Genomic DNA, 14,345 nt, shown 5'->3' on the forward strand with positions numbered 1-14,345 from the left:
TCTAGAGTCCTCCCTGCTCTATTTTGTGGGACTCGCTTCATGTGACTCCTTGGTCGAGACCAAGCTATACACTACCACCAGAACAGCTCTCGACTTCATGGAAGCACACAAGCCCTCCCGCCCAGCACTACAAAGCAGTGTCTACTGGGAGGGTATCCAATTCATTGTCACACATAAATAAAGAAGATAGAAAGACGCTCATATGTACATCTTTTTAAATCTTGCAGTACTGTAATGCACATTAAGGAATTTAGACATGTTTTCCTTTGTTAAAAATTTTGAATTACAATTGAATAAGACCAAATGAGAGTTAAATTATAAAGGATGAGTGAATGCAGGAAATATTCCATGGAAACTTAATAGTACCCTTTCCACACTTATAACCCAGGGAAATAAAAATTAAACTGTCAAAATAGTTTCCATATACCATATGTTAATCGTTTCCAGCTCAGGTCTATTACAAAGAGTAAAGTAAAGTTGTACAGCATGAATGGCTTGGGGACCCCAAATGACAGGTTCAGCTGCCTATTTGGAAAGGTTTTCCCTGTCCATCAAGCTCACAGACACCTTTCTATCATGAAGTATGAGAGCTGTGCCTGTAAGCATATCTGTTAAGTGTAGGTGGTGATGAGACAAGGGAGAGGCTGAAACCTAGTGCTGTCACATAGCCTACTCCTCTTGAAGATCACCAATGGTCCCACTGAGCTTAACATCCCCATCCTATGGATGAATCATTCAACAGTGACACATGCCCTCACTTTTTGAGATACTGCAGAGAGCTTTGGAATTTAATTCAGGACATTGGCACAAAGACTAGCAAACAGGAACTTTATGCCACTGTTCCTCATGTTTGCTTTCCCCAAAGACAAAGGGAAAATTTGTCAATGGCATATGGCATTTTTGGACCATCACCAGTCCAAGTACTGGCCAACCCAGCGGTGCTTAACTTCAGTGAATCAAAATAAGAATAAGTGCAGAATGAAAGTGGCTTCGTGTAATGGTGTAGTTATTAATGAAAAGCACAGATAAAGAGCTGTACCAGTTGAGGTGTAGCAAGTTGGAAACTCCTCCATCTATTACTTTTTTCTACTCCAATGAATAACTGAATTTTTCTTGCTTTTTCATTTTATATCTCATGCAGTTGCACACTTTAACATGCAGTATGTGCAGGAAGATATCAAATGGTTGTTTATGTAAAATTTCATTTTATTTATTGTTCAATTTTTTGTATTCATCTCCTCAATTTTAATGATGCAGCTATTTTCACTAAAAACTCTGTCAATTAAAAGATATGGCTAATTGAAATTCTGATTGTAGTAAGTAATGGAGAAAAGCTTTGAGCTAATAGACAGCATATGAAATACTGTTGCCATTCATTTGAAATCAGATACTTTGCTCCTTCTGAAAACATATTTTAAATTATGTGAAACTAATTAACTTATGAAAAACTGATATTAAGAGTTTGGACACTCATAATTTTGACTGCCTACTTTTCCCTCAACACTTTGAAAATCCTGAACTTTGACATTACTTTGGTTGCTGTATTTTTTTTAGTTTGGCACTGCCTCTCACTAATAAATTAAATCACTTATTAAGATCCTGAATAATTTATAATCGTGAAAGATTAATTTCAAGATGGATGCCCTACTCATACACAGGGGATTTCAGACAATGGAAGCATAATAAAGTACCACATTCTTTTATGGTTTACTAACCTTCAGCATTTTTCATGAATCAGACAATAGTAAAATCTCATAGTCCATATAAAATAACAAAATTTAACCTAGCCAATTTGCAAAACTTATGCAGTTTCAGAAATCACATCATATTCTTATATCTGTCTTTAACTAGCCACCCCTCCTCCAAAAATCTCCAGTACCAGATGCACTATCAAACAGCAACATCTATGTTACTTGTACCCCAAGATCATAGTTTAATAGCTATGTTACATGAGACATGGCAGGCAGCTTAATAACAGAGGCAACAAGATTCTGTGCCAAAACCTCAGCATGATACTGAAAGCATCTGGCAACCAAGAAGTAATTGCTGCTCTTCCAGTTCCTTGCTTGACGCAAGCAGAGCCTGAAGAAATGGTTACTTCTATTGCAGCAGTAGAGGTGGAAGCAGCAATTGTACCTACACACATAACAAACACTGCAACAACAGTACCTACCACACTTCATCTACAGGATTCAACAGCAGCAGAAGATGAAGCAACATCCAAATCTCCACTGTCACCAGTTACCACAACAATGCCTACAGCAGCAGTGCCTATGACACTTCATCAACAAGGTTCAACAGCAGCAGAAGAAGAAGCAACCACCTTATCTCCTCAGTCACCATATGCCACAACAGTGCCTCCACACACCATAACAACAGTTCCATCAACTCCTGTAGTAGCAGCCTCATCTACAATATCATCACAAGGAGAGAAGAGTAGGCATACAACAATAGATGTGCTGCCACTCCAAGTGATCAATTTTTTAGTAAAAGGCAACAAGAGGCAGAAATCCAAAAGATAATGCCTGAAAAAGGTTTGAAAACCAGTTACCATAGTGTTCAGTGTGTAAGCAATAAGAGCATGGATCTTAAAATATGTTACCTTAACGTACAAGGACTGAAAGATAAAGAACTTATCATAAATGAGTTTGGTCTTGATAACCAGTTTGATATTTTTTGTTGGAGTGAACACTGGGCTAATGAGAATGAACTTGCAGTTGCCAAATTTGACAATTTTAGTATAGTAAATAGCTACTGTAGGAAAGAACATATTAGAGGTGGTGTGGCAATTTATTTCAACCAGTCACTCAATTGTACAATAACCAAACTAGATGTAAATTCTTTGTGTGATGAACAGCACTTTGCAGTTATGGGTGTAATCATTAATAGTCATAAGCTAATAGTAGTATCCACGTACAGATCACCAAAGGGAAGCATTAACATATTTTTAGAAAAAATGGACATGCTATTGAGTGAATTAAGTAATATTAAATGGCTACACTATGATATTGCAATAGGAGGTGATTTGAATGCTGATTTTGATGTTACTAAATGTAAGGGTAGTGTTGCAGATCTGGAAAACTTACTAAGGCAATACAATTTACATCATGTTAATGATAGGCCCACAAGAAACAAAGCATGTTTAGATAACATCTTTGTAAACTTCAAGACCACTGAAAACACATGCAAAGTTGTAGTGTTCCCATTCTCTGACCATGACTCCGTATCTCTAAATTATGCACGTAAAATTCCACTCAATAGGAGCAACTGTCCCAACAGTTGTGATTACGACCCATAACTGAGGATAAAATCAACACATTTTGTAATTCCCTTGCTGACAGAGACTGGTATGGCCATTGTAGTGTTGATGGACATTACACATCAAGTAATGACCTGCAAGCCAAAATAATATTTGATAGATTTTTTTATGCATTCTTGACCCTATTTAACCATAGTATTCCCATAAAGAAAATCAAAATAATGGACAGCAGCCACAAATCCAGATCTCAAAACAGACAAAATATATGGTACACTAAACAGCTGACAGATCTAAAGAAACAAGTTTTGTTACTGTATAACATATACAATAGTATGAAGTCTGACTGTGCCAAATCAGCCTACGTGGAACACAGGAATGAATACTAAAAAGCCATCCTGCAAGCCAAAAAAACTACAATGCCAACAGCATACATAATTCCACCAATAAATGCAAAACTGCTTGGAAAGTAATTAACAGTGGTGCCACAGATACTAAAAAAGACAAAATTAATATCCCACCACAAACACTCAATGAGTTTTTTATTAATTCAGTGAAAGAAATAGGAGATGCAATTATCAAACCAGACATTATCCATCAGAGTTACTCTCCCAAAATTGGGGTAGACAGTCACTAAATACTAGCATGCTAACCTTCTCCGAAGTATCGCCTAGATATGTACAAGGCATCATAAAACAACTGAAATCATCTGATAGCTTAGATATATATGGCATATCACGCAACCTGCTAAAAAAAGTGTGTGGTTGCATTCTGTACCCTTTAACCCTTTGCATAAATAAGTGCTTACTTGAGGGATATTTTCCTGATGAGTTAAAACTGTCTAGGATCATCCCAGTATACAAAAAGGGAGATAAAGACTCTCCATTTAGTTACAGGCCTATTTCAATAGTACCCGCATTCTCCAAGGTAATAGAATGCATCATGTGCCAACAATTATCATCTCACTTTGAGAATCTAGGAATAATTAATGCTACACAATACGGGTTTAGGAAGAATCTGTTAACCATTGATGCAATCAACACGGTAGTCAGTTACATCCTCAAAGTTTTTGAGAACAAAGGCTTTGCTCAGGTCTCATTCTGTGACCTAAGCAAGGCCTTTGACTGTGTTGAGCACACGCCACTACTAGAGAAGCTAGAATTATACGGCATCAAAGGAAACAGTCTCAGACTATTAAAAGCTTATCTCAACAACAGTAAACAGGTAGTTTGTGTTGGTAAGGAAATGTCAAACATAGAAAATGTTAAAGTAGGTGTGCCTTAGGGATCTGTACTGGGGCCCATCCTGTTTCTGATAATGATCAATGACCTCCCCTCGTTTATTAGATCCACCACTGTATTGTGTGCAGATGATACGACTTTTCTTCATAGCAGTAACAATCTTAATGATCTTAAAACCTGTGCTGAAAATACACTCACTCATGCAGCATATTGATTCAGAGCAAATGATTTCCTGCTAAATGAAAATAAAACTCAGCAGATAATCTTCACTCTAAGAGACAAGCCACTATCTGATGATCCTAGTTCTGTTAAATTCCTGGGAGTTTATTTAGACGAAAAGTTATCCTGGGGCCAACATGTAAACTATATTAGTAGTAAGCTGTCTAGAGTAATTTATTTATTAAGACAACTCAGAAATTGTGTACCTGAAACATACATCAGATCATCTTATTTTGTATTTTTCCGAAGTATAATATCCTATGGAATTATCTTGTGGAATAACTGTAGTCATACACATGATATCCTATTATTGCAGAAGAAAGCCATTAGGATAATTACAAATTCTTCACATAAGGCTCACTGCAAACCCCTATTTACTAAACAAAAAATTATGACAGTAATAAACCTCTATATATACAATGTATTAATCTTTACGAAGAAGAACCTACAAGATGTGAAACATAGAGAAAATGTACATTGTTACAACACAAGAAGCATCAAACACATATACATGCCTTACCACAGACTATCAAAATCAATAAATAGCTATGAAGTCACAGAGCACAAACTATTTAATACTCTGCCACATGCTATACAGGATCTTCCTGAACATACATTCAAAGAAAGACAGCATGAATGGTTTATTGCCCACCCATTCTATGATATCAATGAATTCTTCAACTGTAAAATGCAGTAATCCAACAGATGACCCACTGTACATTTATTGTAACATAAGCTAAAATATTTCAGTAGTCAATACCTTATCACACTGTATTATAAATTCTAACTTCATTTGACGTTGTCAATTGCTGAAATGGCCTAAAGACAATAAAATTATTATTATTATTATTATTATTATTATTATGCAAGTACAGAGTCTGCAACTGTGTAATATGTTGGCATCATAAAATCTCATGCACAGTAGTAAACACATAACTTTAAAATCCTTACGTTTCAAAAACACTGCTTAAAAGACAATATAATTAATTTTTGTGATTGTACTGCAAGTTATATCATGTGAACTGTAAATTCATATTTCTGCCACTGAAAATTTTGCCAATGTGAAATTCAACAAACATTCTGTTGCTAATTCATGCATGGATTATTTCTCTTCTGAAAACATTGATAACAGAAAAGCTGCATGCATCTCTACCTGTGTAACTGTGGTCTGTAAAACTGAAGCTCGGCATCAACAACATTATAGTGCTAATAAAGTGGGAGAAGCAACTTAAAATTCATCTATTGTATGGTCTACATCATTTGGTACTATCTTTTATATAATCAATTTCCAGTATATTATTTCAGACGTGAAGATTTGAGACACATGAAACAGCATGCATCACCAGGTAAGGTGGACATCACACAGTGCTCAAACACTGTTATTAACAACTTACGTGAAACTACCAGATCATCTCCATAGGAGTAGAGCTACTATTCTGCAATAAATACTTAAATTCAAGTAGTGTGAGATGGGAAAGTGGTGAAACCTGTAAGGCTATGTTACAAACATAGTAGCCATTTTGGAAGCCTGAGTCTTGGATTTAACTTACAATTTTCAGATGGAAAGGGGGTCATGTGATATAACACATATGAGGGTGGTATGAAAAGTTCTCGGAATCACCAAGAGAGGTCAGCACTAGGGTAACAAGTTGTTCACGTGATATTCCTTGGATTGTTGCCTGTAAACACATGCCACGTCAATGCTCTTGGAAGATAGCTGTGGCAATAAAGTGGCTCTGTTGTTGTTCCCATGTAGTGATTTGTGGAGATGGAAAAAAATCAAGATTCAAGCAGTGATTAAGTACTTTGTAAAGAAAGGTATGAAACCAAAGGACATTCATTCTGATATTCAGAATACACTGGGGGACTGTGCTCCTTGATGTTCAACTGTTCTCAAGTGGACAAATGAATTTAAATTTGGTTGGGAGAACTTAGATGATTATCCATGCAGTGGTCAGCCAAGATGTGTCACTACTCCAGAAATCATTGTAAAAGTTCACAAAATGGTCATGGACGATCGCCAATTGAAAATGTATGAAATTGCTCATGCTTGCCAGATGTCATCTGAAAGGGTATCTCACATTTTAATTGAAGAATTAGAAATGAAAAAATTATCTTCAAGATGTGTGCCTCGACTCTTGACGCGCACACGCACACATGTGCCATTGCCATGGCAAAATTACACAAATTAGGGTAAGAATTGTTGCCACACCCACCTTATTCACCTGATATGGCGCCGTCAGACTTCAATCTCTTCAAAAACTAAACATTTTTCTTAGTGGATGAAGATCCACTTCAAACGAGTTGACAACTATTTTGCAGACCTGGAGGAAACTCATTTTTGAGATGGGATCGAGGCACTAGAACATCATTGGACCATGTGCATTAATCTACAAGGAGACTACACTGAAAAATAAAAAAAAGTTTCAGTGATGTAAGTACTTTTTTCTATTCTCCATCCTCGTAGATGGAGAATTACACAAGAAAGAAATGGTGCCTTTTGTTTGAGCACAGCTTTATTCATTTTCTAGTTACGTGCTAAATGCATTGAGATCATCCTAAAATCAGGACAGATTAGTGCCTAGGTTATTGCACAGGATTTCAATTAGTGTTCCCAAACAGACTAACTACCCAGTACCCAAAGTGTGGTGGTGAAACTTCTCACAAAAATCACTGCAACTGGCCCTGTCACAGACAAACTGAAAGCTGAATGTAGAAAAGCTATGGACAGAGTGACATTGACTGCTGTTCTGGCATCATTCATTAAGAGTTCAGACTGCAGTACTCATCACATCTCGAAACTGTGATCAGCTATATATATAAAAAATGAGAGATCTGGCAACATGTTAATAGTACCTTTATAAAACAGAAATGTTGCAATATCTGAAAGACAATGATCCAGGTTGTCAGACTGACTTTGACATGCAAACTGGACATAGGCCATTGTTTCCCCTAAGGCATACTGTTTACAGATGAAGCTAATTTCAGTGAGAACAGAGATGTAAATAAAAAGGTCTCAGGTACAGGTCAAATGTCATACCTCACTGGATGCGTCCATTGAAGGTAGTTGGCACACTAAAAGTAATGGCTTGGTGTAGAATATGGGGTTCTTGTATTATGTGTGTACTATGGGTGGGACATGGTCCTAAGTGTGAGGAAAGAAGGGAGAGTACTCACAAAAATAAACAAAATCCCAGAAAGCTGAGAGTACTTTCATACAAACTCAGTACACATGTAGCTTACTAGATATAGCACCAATAGAAATGGGATGTATGCTGACAAGTAAAATGAATCTAAATTTACTGATATTAGTATTGAACACATGTTTTTATGAGTCAGTTACATTGAATGGTGACGGTCACAATGAGATTTTAGTTCAATTTTGATCAAATAAAACTCTGCAGTATCTTCTGGAAGTTTTTAAAATGAATAGAAACTTCTAGGAGAAGTAACTGTGCAAAACCATTTTTCCATGCTTTTATGTTGTGTGAAATTCGAACTTCTTTATGCTTGAATATGGGCACATACTACCCCATGGAAGCCTACAAAAAAATTTCAAAAACCAGAATTAAATGAAGAACCTCAGAATTTCCCCTTTTTCTGTTTGTAGTTCACACAGAGACTGCAAAGACAAGATTATACTAATTACAATGAGAACTAGGGACATTTTAACAGTCTTACTTCCTGAGATCCACATGAGAATCAAATGGGAAAAAGCTAAGTATGTAGTACACTGGAAAGTACTTTCTGTCATCCAGTGTACTGCAGTTTCCAAAATATGGATGTAGATGGGGTGATGGGGTAAGCCTAAAAAATTAACTAATACTGATAAATTAATACACTCTGTTCAGTCCAGCTTATTAAAAAGTCTAAGTGCCAGCAATTCACTGTAACAACACACTGTAAAAAATTCAATAATATTTATAGTTGTGACTTTCATTTTTTAAAATTGTAGTTATTCTGAGTGAGTTGCCACTTTTTGTTATTAATAATATGTTTTTTTGACAAATAAAATTCATTATTCACTAACAGATTCCTGAGTTTCTCCACTTATATATTTGATGGAACTGCGTTGGTAATGTGTTTGCTCATCTTTCATTGAGCTGCATGGTAAAATATGACTTGCTGTATGTATTGTCACAGAGAGAGAGAGAGAGAGAGAGAGAGAGAGAGAGAGAGAGAGAGAGAGAGAGAGAGAGAGATTGAGAGAGAGAGAGAGAGAGAGAGAGAGACAGAGAGAAATGGGAAGGGGAAGCACTATACACATTTTACAGTTGGAGACTTTATCATCGGTCATGGAATTCATTTCCATGTAGGAAATATTACACATTGATTTGGTTTTACTTTATGCAATAATAATTTGGAAACATATTATGTAAAAATTAATTTTGATAGATGTCTAATATAAAAATGATTTTATAATTTTAAAATGGTGAACAAAAATCTTGTGCCACAGTGAATGCACATCTGATATATAAATAAAACTATGTCAGAAGTTTAAATTTATGAAGTCAGTGCACATAGTTCTTCTCCAAAGCAATCACACAACTTTTTTAGCCTTACATATGTTTTTGTTCTTTAGGCCCTGCCAAAAAATACAATAGCATATTCATCTTCAAAAACATAAGTGTGTGCAGCATCACTAAGATGAAAAACAAGCAGATAATAATGCACATTCATTGTCACTGAACCATCATCAAAATAAGTCTTTAACAAATATTCAAGAATGTGTGACTTTTCTATGAATGGTTTGTTCCTGCCCAACTGTGTAATAAAATATCAAAATAAGCAATTATTTTGTAACATAAGAGAGCATTCCATGCTTTACAAGATGTACAATTTTTTCCAGAATGTGTACATAGATATTTCACTTCATAAAATGACAACTCGGGAATATGAGAATTTAGCAGGATGCGGCATTAACATTCTAGTGAAAATGTGTATATACAGTATAGTTTATAATGTCACTACAGTTTACTTTGTATAATCATCACTTCATTGCACCAAGATGGCCTTTCAAATGTCTGATGTTTCTGGAAGAGATGTGTTTGCAGATTTTGATAAATTTTTCCATTTGAGTTTCCAAGTAAAGAATTCAGCATGGAATCTGGTGGAGCTATGGCATCAGCCAGAGAGACAGCATCATTCTTCAGATGAGCACACAGGTACATAATTCCCTCCCTCAACATCTCGGATGCCTGAGGGCCTTTCACATATCCTCCTGAAATGAATGACAGGTGAAATATTTTATTAGTTATGCACATGCCTCACTTTTATCATCAAAGATGTATGGAACAAAGCACAACCTATATGTGTAGTGGGTGGACTACGTGAGGAACCTGTAACCTCCGTCACATTAATGCTACTAATTGAGAAAAATTAATTATTGATAACTTATAACACCAGTATTAGTCTTGCAAAACTGTGATAATAGTAATGATCTTTTGAAAATAATTTAGTTTCATGACTGAAACAGAATGGAATAATTAAGTTTTTAGCCCTCAGACGATTTCACTTTAGTCCTCAGGGGGTAATTACCCCCTACTTGTGAACCACAGTGGTAAGATCAGGCATTGGTGAATCCATGGATAGTTTTATCAAATAGGTTTTATCAAATAGTTTTATCAAATACACAGTGTGAATGTTGAGAATGCACAATGAATCATCTGTGGCACTGTCCACACTGCTCCGAGTCATCTGCTGATGGTAAGCTGATGAAGGCTGTTGCTCAATTTTTGGTGAAGATTATGTAGTGTTGCTCAATTTTTGGTGAAGATTATGTAGTCCATTATGTAAACTATGTAAGCAGGAGTTTTTGTAAATTATTGTTTTAGTTGTGTCCCTTAATATTATACAGTCATGTGATAAAGAGTTTCATATATACTTGAGTTAATGTAGACCTATGAGGGGTAAAAAGGAAGGGAGGAGAAGATGAAGAGCTTTAAGCACTCTACAGTCATTCTATAGTTTGTATAAATATTCTTTTTAACTAAATAAAATTCATGAAAAAATCACTAATTGATACTTCGCTTATTTAATTACAAACACCAGAAATTATATAACTGGCAGCACTAAAGGGTTTAATATTATACTGTGTGCACATAAAGTCAAACGTGGTGAACAACAGCACACTGGTTTTTGTTTAATACTCACATCATCACTTCAAGGATTAGACCTTTTTTTGTTTTGTTTTGCCTGTTACACTGTCCATCACTTCCTCATTTTTCATTGATTTCTTTTCTCAATTAGGTTAAATGCTGTAGCTCTTCAGGCTTTCCCAGCAATCTGTTGACATTTTGAAAATACGGGACTTTTGCCAGATGTTAACATCCTTATCACGTGATATTTTGATGGTGAAACCTGCTATCTTCTTTGGTGCTACCCAAGAATGGTGCTTGGATGGATAGAGTCCAGCAGACAAGGGGAACTCCACAGTCATCCTAAGGAAGACAGAGTATGACAGAAAAGTGCAACAACTTTTGGAGGATCCTGTGTACAAAACAATAGAAAGTGATCCCATGGACAAAGTGGACAAAAAGACCAGGGCTCTGCTAAAGGGGATGGGCATGCCTGAACAAGTTATCAAACAACTGCATTCCAAAGTGCCAGTATCATCTAGATTTCATGGATTCTCCAAAGTTCACAAGAATGGGGTTCCTCTTCAACTTATTGTTAGCAATATCAATGCTGCCACCTATCCTACTGCAAAATACCTAAAGAAGATGCTGGCACAACAAGTGGACATATGTGTGCACCACATTCAGAACTCAGAGGACTGCCTACAATGGCTGAGGCAACTACGCATTGTGGACTCTGGCATAAAGGTTAGTTTTCATGTGGTGTCTCTCTTCACAAGAGTACCACTGAATGACTCACTTGATCTTATTGGAGAGAAGTTTGATCAGCTCTCCTCGACTTTTTCAGGCATGTACTGACCTCAACATACTTTCTATATGGGAAGTATCATAAGTGGTTGCCAAGCTATTCATGGAAAGATCTGAATAGAAGGCACTTACATCTGCCAAATATCAAAACAAGTGCTTTTTTTATATAAGGAGGGCTCATTTCAATAGTGGTAACAAGTCCATTTTTGTTCATTCTGAGATACAGAGTCCTACAAAGTTAAATGAGCGCGAGAAAGTGCTGATAGATAGACACAATAAAAATCACACGAACACACACACAAATTTCAAGCTTTTGCAACCCAAGGTTGCTTATGACAAAAAGGGAAGGTGAATACAAAGTGAAACTACTTGCACAAACAAAAAGAGAAAGTAAGATGACAGAAAAGATTTCGAAATGCAACAGTGGCAAACCTTGGGTTGCAAAAGCTTGAAATTTGTGTGTGTTTTTTTTATTGTGTCTATCTAATTTCCCATATGGAATGTTTCCCTCTATTATAATCACACACAGACACACAATATATATATATATATATATATATATATATATATATATATATATATATATATATATATATATCCCTTAAAACCCACATCCTTTCGTCTTTCCCTGTCCTTCCTGAAGAAGCAACCATCGGTAATTCTGTGTGTGTGTTTGTGTGTTTTGTTCATTGTGCCTGTCTGCCGGCACTTTTCCGCTTGGTAAGTCTTGGAATCTTTGTTTTTACCATATATATAAAATAGAAACTTCCACATGGGAAAAATATATTAAAAGTATATTAAAAACAAAGATTCCAAGACTTACCAAGCGGGAAAGCACCAGCAGACAGGCACAATGAACAAAACACACAAACACACACACAGAATTACTAGCTTTCGCAACCAATGGTTGCTTCTTCAGGAAAGAGGGAAGGAAAGGGAAAGACGAAAGGATGTGGGTTTTAAGGGAGAGGGTAAGGAGTCATTCCAATCCCGGGAGCGGAAAGACTTCCCTTAGGGGGAAAAATGGACAGGTGTACACTCGCACACACACACATATCCATCCGCACATACACAGACACAAGCAGACATATTTAAAGGCAAAGAGTAAGGGCAGAGATGTCAGTCGAGGCGGAAGTACAGAGGCAAAGAAGTTGTTGAAAGACAGGTGAGGTATGAGCGGCGGCAACTTGAAATTAGTGGAGGTTGAGGCCTGGTGGATATCGAGAAGAGAGGATATACTGAAGGGCGAGTTCCCATCTCCGGAGTTTGGATAGGTTGGTGTTAATGTGAAGTATTCAGATAACTCGGACGGTGTAACACTGTGCCAAGATGTGCTGGCCGGCACCAAGGCATGTTTAGCCACAGGGTGATCCTCATTACCAACAAACACTGTCTGCCTGTGTCCATTCATGCGAATGGACAGTTTGTTGCTGGTCATTCCCACATAGAAAGCGTCACAGTGTAGGCAGGTCAGTTGGTAGATCACGTGGGTGCTTTCACACGTGGCTCTCCCTTTGATCGTGTACACCTTCCGGGTTACAGGACTGGAGTAAGTGGTGGTGGGAGGGTGCATAGGACAGGTTTTACACCGGTGGCGGTTGCAAGGGTAGGAGCCAGAGGGTAGGGAAGGTGGTTTGGGGATTTCATAGGGATGAACCAAGAGGTTATGAAGGTTAGGTGGACGGCGGAAAGACACTCTTGGTGGAGTGGGGAGGATTTCATGAAGGATGGATCTCATTTTGGGGCAGGATTTTAGGAAGTCGTATCCCTGCTGGAGAGCCGCTCATACCTCACCTGTCTTTCAACAACTTCTTTGCCTCTGTACTTCCGCCTCGACTGACATCTCTGCCCTTACTCTTTGCCTTTAAATATGTTTGCTTGTGTCTGTGTATGTGCGGATGGATACGTGTGTGTGTGCGCGAGTGTACACCTGTCCTTTTTTCTCCCTAAGGGAAGTCTTTCCGCTCGCGGGATTGGAATGACTCCTTACCCTCTCTCTTAAAACCCACATCCTTTCGTCTTTCCCTCTCCTTCCCTCTTTCCTGAAGAAACAACCATCGGTTGCGAAAGCTAGTAATTCTGTGTGTGTGTTTGTGTGTTTTGTTCATTGTGCCTGTCTGCCGGTGCTTTCCCGCTTGGTAAGTCTTGGAATCTTTGTTTTTGGACTTGTATCACTATTGAAATAAGCCCTTCATATGTGGATGATACCTTTGTCATATGGCCTCATGGCAGGGAGAAGCTAGATGATTTTCTGGAACATATGAATTCATGCCACTCAAATATAACATTCACAATGGATCTGGAGAAGGATGGACAACTCCAATTCCTGGATGTATTAGTCAGGAGGAAGGCTGATGGCACATTTGGGCACAGTGTATACCACAAACTGACACACGTTGTCTTATACCTCCAAGTCAACAGCTGCCACCATCTGGCACAGAAGGACACAATGCTCAAAACTCTAGTCCACAGAGCACATATTCTGTCAGAGCCTGACAGTTTGACAATGAAAATAGAACACTTACAGTTGGTGTTCAGCAAGAATGGATTCTCATCTAGAGACGTCCAGAAGGCCTACGACCTGCCAGTCAACCACAGGATCCAGAAGACGAACCAGAAGAGGCAAAGAGGGTGCCATACTTGCTATATGCTGGACTGATCTCTCTCATGAAACATGACATGAAGAGCGTAAGATTGGGACAGTGTTGGGGGATGTAAAAGATGACCGGGGATTACAGAAGCCAT

The 14,345-nt window shown here is 37.5% G+C and overlaps 1 protein-coding gene across 1 annotated transcript in view; it reads right to left on the bottom strand.

Annotated features, from left to right (window-relative positions):
* Positions 1 to 9,116: 9,116 nt before the first annotated feature.
* Positions 9,117 to 14,345, bottom strand: part of LOC126272745 (peroxisomal acyl-coenzyme A oxidase 3-like) — a 173,810-nt gene continuing 168,581 nt past the window's right edge. The window contains exon 13 of the mRNA XM_049975804.1: positions 9,117 to 9,937. Coding sequence (XP_049831761.1) covers positions 9,684 to 9,937 — 254 coding nt within the window. The 3' untranslated portion in view covers positions 9,117 to 9,683. The remainder of the gene's footprint in view (positions 9,938 to 14,345) is intronic.

Source organism: Schistocerca gregaria, chromosome 5 (assembly GCF_023897955.1).
Source record: "Schistocerca gregaria isolate iqSchGreg1 chromosome 5, iqSchGreg1.2, whole genome shotgun sequence".
Lineage (NCBI taxonomy): Eukaryota > Metazoa > Arthropoda > Insecta > Orthoptera > Acrididae > Schistocerca > Schistocerca gregaria.